This window comes from Octodon degus, unplaced genomic scaffold, assembly GCF_000260255.1.
Source record: "Octodon degus isolate 3935 unplaced genomic scaffold, OctDeg1.0 scaffold00209, whole genome shotgun sequence".
Lineage (NCBI taxonomy): Eukaryota > Metazoa > Chordata > Mammalia > Rodentia > Octodontidae > Octodon > Octodon degus.
In genome coordinates, this window is record NW_004524785.1 from 3232322 (window position 1) to 3237296 (window position 4975).

The window sequence follows — 4975 nt, forward strand, 5'->3', positions numbered from 1 at the left end:
CGGTTGCTGGGGATCGCGTCTGTGGGGTCCGCTGGCTCCTTTCTCGCGTGTGCGGCTGCAGAGCGCGGCTTCCTGGTGCCCGGGTGAGTGCCGGGTGCGGCGGCTCCCGGAGGCCCAGGAACTGGGAGTGTGCCCCGGGGAGGTGGGGCCCGGCCTTGGGACCCGCCCGCCGCGAGCGGCGGCTCGCGGGCTGCCCCTGCGGGCCCGGCCCTGAGCGCCCACGCCGGGCGCGTGGTGCTCGCCGCTGCAGACGCGAGCCCGAGGTCACCCGAGAAGGCGGCCGGCACCCCGTCGTCTCTGAGGAGCCCTTCCTGGGGTCGCTCCTGCGCAGAGCGCGCTCTCCTGGGCCCGCCGCGGTTCATTGCTCAGGTATTGAGTTCTTTCACCACTCACCTTTTAGACGCGACCATCACGCGGGTCTTTAACATTTAAAGTGCGTTTGGTGGTGTCGTTACGATTGAGTTACATAACCAGAACACTCTTGGGGTAGGTACTACTTGCCTTATGCAGGTTAAGAAAACGAGACCAGAGTGACTCGTGTGACTTGGCCAGTTTCTTCCTGCCAGGGCAGTGTTGGGTCTTGAACGCACTTTGTCTGAGCCGAGTGTTAATTTTGGGATAACCATGTGTCACGTGTCGTTTCATCAGCGTCTTGCAAGATGTAGGGTGTCTATGTAGTAGAGGAGCGTGGACTTTTAACAGCCCACATCTATAAGGAATAAGTAATTTAGTTAAGTGAGGCAGCAGAGGAAACTAGTCAAGTAGTTTTCCTAATAATAGGTGTAGAAGGACTAACAAATACAAAATCACACTTGGTACACAACACAGCAGTCAGACAGCAGCTGTCGGTAGATACTAAATGGGCAAAAGTTTGAGGAGTGCATGGAGTTTGTGTTGCTTGTACATACCATCCAGCACAGGCCGGCGAGACAGCTCAGTGGAATGCACAAGGTCCTGAGTTCGATCCCTGGTACCACAAAAAAATAAATAAAATCCATCCAGCGCATACTTATAAAGGGAGAGGTAGCTGCCATAGAGAAGGCTGATTGGATACTGTCTTAAGCAAGTGAACAAATTATCACCAGTAGTAGACATACTGGCATACACCATTTACCTCTTGACATGATGCTAACCTCAGCCTAGTATAGGAAAAGATTAGATCCACTGAAATTGATCTAAGTTCAAAGTAGACAAATGCAATTGTGTTGGACAGAAGAATTGGCCTTTTTAAAGCATCAGGGTCTTGAAGTGAAAGACCGAGAAACTGTCCTGTCTTAGAAGGGATTGATTTACTGCATTCAGCAATCTGTTTACATGCAGAAAGGTTATATAGGCATTCTAAGCTTAACACTTTTCCTTTTATGTTGAGATATGATCTGGAATAAAATACACATACGTACTATTTGAGGAATTTTTTTACATATGTATACACCTGTTTAATCATCATAAGATCCAAATACAGTGTATAGTATTTTCAGCGCCCCACCAGGGTTCTTTGTACACGTGACCTAGTCAGTAACCTTCTAAAAGATAAGCCTTCTCATGCATTGTCTTTAGTCCATTGTTTTCGAGCTTCCTATAAATGAACTTTCATTGCGTTGTTTTTTGAGCCCAGCTTTTATTTCATCCTGTGATCTGGGACCCATCGTTAGTTTGAATAGATCCTGAGTGAATTTTCAAAGACCTTCACACAAATTAGTAAAGGTACATTGTGAATCTTCCTCATTTTTCTTCTTCTAGTCCCTATTTTTCGGTCCTCACTTCATAAAAAACATTTTTTTCTGTTTGTATGTTTTAGCATGTCAGAAGTTAGAAGCCATTTGAAATAAAGAAACTGGATTTTTCCCTTGCCTTTGCCAATAGATATTGTCACTTTAGACAATTCCTTTAACCCAAGAGGACTTTGTTCATGTTTAAAATATGATACAAGCTCAGGGACTGGAGTTTGATCCCAGGTACCATATGCTGTGCTGGCCCCACCCCTGGGAGCACTGAGCTGGCCACAGAGACAGGTTTGGTGGCTTGTAATCCCAGTGCTGGGGAGGCTGAAAACAGGAGGAGCACTGCGAATCCAAGCTGCGTAGTGAGACCCTGTACCAAATACATTAAAAAATAATAAGTAAAATATATACAGTTATCACTTTACCATTATCAAAATGTTGTATCTAATTAATAGGATGTATAGAAAAAGTTCATTAAATCAAATAGTTACTCTGTTTTAACATCTGAGTCCTGGTAAAGCTTTACATGAATTAACTCACTAAATGTGTCATTCAGTCCGTCAGCGCATGGAACTACCTACATAGGTCTGACACACCTTAGAATTTGGATATGTAACTGAATGAGATCATACTTTTTTTCACTAAAACTACATTTTGATGGAATATTCACTAGGACAATATGAGTTCCTATTAGGTAACCCCATAGTCTTTTAGTCCTTTCTCTTTTCATCTGATTAAAAATAATACGTTGGCCACATGTGGTGGCACACTTGGGAGATGAGGCAGGAGGATTACCACGAGTTTGAGGCCAGCCTGAGCTAGGTAGCAAGGCCCTCTCTCAAAGAAAAGTACCTATTAACAACTATAAAACAATTCTTACTATAGTTACGTAAGTAATACATTTTAGAAAACCATAGCTACCATTCAATAGTTAGAAGTCTATCTACAGAGAACAAGCTATAATTGAAAAGCTAGTGGAGGTAGTACCAAGACAGCACATTATCTGTCCCCATGTGAATGGACAGTACCTTATAGGTAGGCAAGTCAGGGATGATTGTGTAGAACAGGAGCTGCTAGAGGACAGCTTCATGAAAGCAGTGTGGCTTAAGGTAACTTCACAAAGTTCTAAGTATCAAGGAACCAAGTTTACATGCCTGATCACTGTAAAAGACCTGAGAGGTACTGACTTGTCTCAGGTAAAATTGTGATTGTATTTTGACATGAAGTGTTTAATCTTTTTATCAGATGATAACAGAAACAGGTGATACCAGAATCACACAAGAAACATTTTCAAAGTATACAAATGCTAGTTTCCTGTATTCTTTCCATTCCTCCCTACCATACTCCCTCAGGTGGGGTCATGTTAAAATCTAATGTAAAAGTAGCAATAGAATAAATTGGGAATCCCAACACTTGGTATATCCAAACAAAAATTATTTTAGAAAAGTTTTTAAAAATGGCCTTACAGGGGCCTGAGGAGATAGCTCAGTAGAATAAGTGCTTGCCTGGCAAGTGCAGGGTCCTGAGTTCAATCCCTGGTACTGCAAATAAAATAAAAATAAAAATGGCCATACCTTTAAAAAAATCAAACAATTAGGGTTACCGAAGAATTACCGACTATAATGTATAGCCTGTGGCATTGATAGGATTTCATGAATTATGATGATTGGTGATCAAGTTATATGCCACAGACTGGAAATGAAGTCAGGAGCCTAGGAAGGTAATGAGCAGGTTGTGTCGTAGTGCTAAACTGTTAAGTTGTAGTTGTGAAAGCATTCTATGCCAATTCATGTTTTTAAGATTTTATGCTTATTTACATTTAGGAGTGGAAACTGGAATTGCCAGTTAGTAATAGGTCAGGTCCAAAATACTACTGGTAAACATTCTCCTGCAGTCCAGGGGCAAAGTTCCCTTCAAGAAATTCTGCTCTGCTCTTTACTACCTGTTTCCTACTCGAGAACCACTGATCAAATTGCTAAATTTATAGTACCTCTGTGTAAATAAGTCAGATTTTGGACTGTATTTGCATGTCTATAGACTTTAAATTCAAAAATAGTAATATAAACTTTTAAAATTTTAATCGTTGCTACTCTGTTTCAATGGTACATATCTTTATAGACAGTTTTCTTTTTTTTACGTTTCAGATCCATTTTATGTAAAGTACACAGAATGAAAAGAAAGGTGGTGAATGCTGGCAAGCTGAGATTGAGTCCTAATGAGGAAGCCTTTGTTTTGAGAGAAGATTATGAAAGAAGACGAAAACTAAGATTGCTGCAGGTGTGGTCTATTTGGAGTAAAGTTTTCACTGTCTCTCCCACATCACTTAATATGAAAAGAATTAGAATGCTCTAAATAGAATGTTTCATTTAAAAATCTTATGTGAGGGGCTGGGAAGATAGCTCAGTAGAATAAATGCTTCCTTGGCAAGCACAGGGTCCTGAGTTCAATCCCTGGTACTGCAAAAACAAAACAAAAAACCCTTATGTGACTGTATAAGAACCCTGGTTTTCTTTTGTCTTATTTTTTGAGCCCTGGTTTTACATATTGTCTAGCTTTAGAACATTTGAAGAAAAGATTGAGATGGTAATTAGGTTGGAAGAGAATGGAAGATAGGCATTATTTCACTGTAGCTCTTTAAATATTTTTAAGTGACCTGTAATACATGATATAGATTAGGAAGTTTAGAATGACTTTGAAGGAGAGTTCTGGGAAAGATTATTGGCTTCTGAGACAGATTTACTAGGAAGTTGTAGTTATTTTCTGACAGTCTTGAATAAGAGAGTTAAGTCTTTGTGTGCCACGTGTTTTAGGTGTTGTTCTGTCTAGAACTAAAGAGTGTACAACAGAAATGGGATTCACATCTGGCCCTATCAGTACTCCTCTGAGTTACGCATTTGTTAAATTATGTTTACCATTTGAGCATTTTATACAGTATTATGGTGACACAGTGTCATTAGGAATTTAAGGGAACAGAAAAATTAAAGTAGATTTGCACTTTGGGGATTTTTTTTTTTTCTTTTTTTTTTTTTTTTTTAGGAGAGTAACAATGGTTAGTACATTGTGTATTGTTACTGCCATAGTAGTTTCTCATATTACAAGATATAGGCAAGAAATAATAAAAAACATAGGTACGAACCTCTGTTTTTGTTTTTTTTTTAAGTCAACAGAAAATGGAAATATACTTTTTAAAGTTTCTAATACTAGGAGAAGATATCATACAATGTCTTTTAAATAAATTGTAAGTCAAAGATACA

General features: G+C 39.9%; 1 protein-coding gene across 9 annotated transcripts in view; it reads left to right on the plus strand.

The window, feature by feature from the left end:
* The window catches only part of Cep295 (centrosomal protein 295), a 51333-nt gene continuing 46358 nt past the window's right edge, over positions 1-4975 (plus strand). For 8 of the 9 annotated variants that reach the window (XR_002818841.1, XM_023704977.1, XM_023704980.1 and 5 more), the window contains exons 1-2: positions 1-83; positions 3866-3998. Coding sequence is in view for 8 of the 9 variants with exons in the window: in XM_023704977.1 (XP_023560745.1) it covers positions 3891-3998 (108 nt within the window). In the remaining variant the exon portion in view is untranslated. Of the gene's footprint in view, positions 370-3865; positions 3999-4975 lie in introns of all 9 variants that reach the window. The other variant, XM_023704978.1, reaches the window with a different exon arrangement.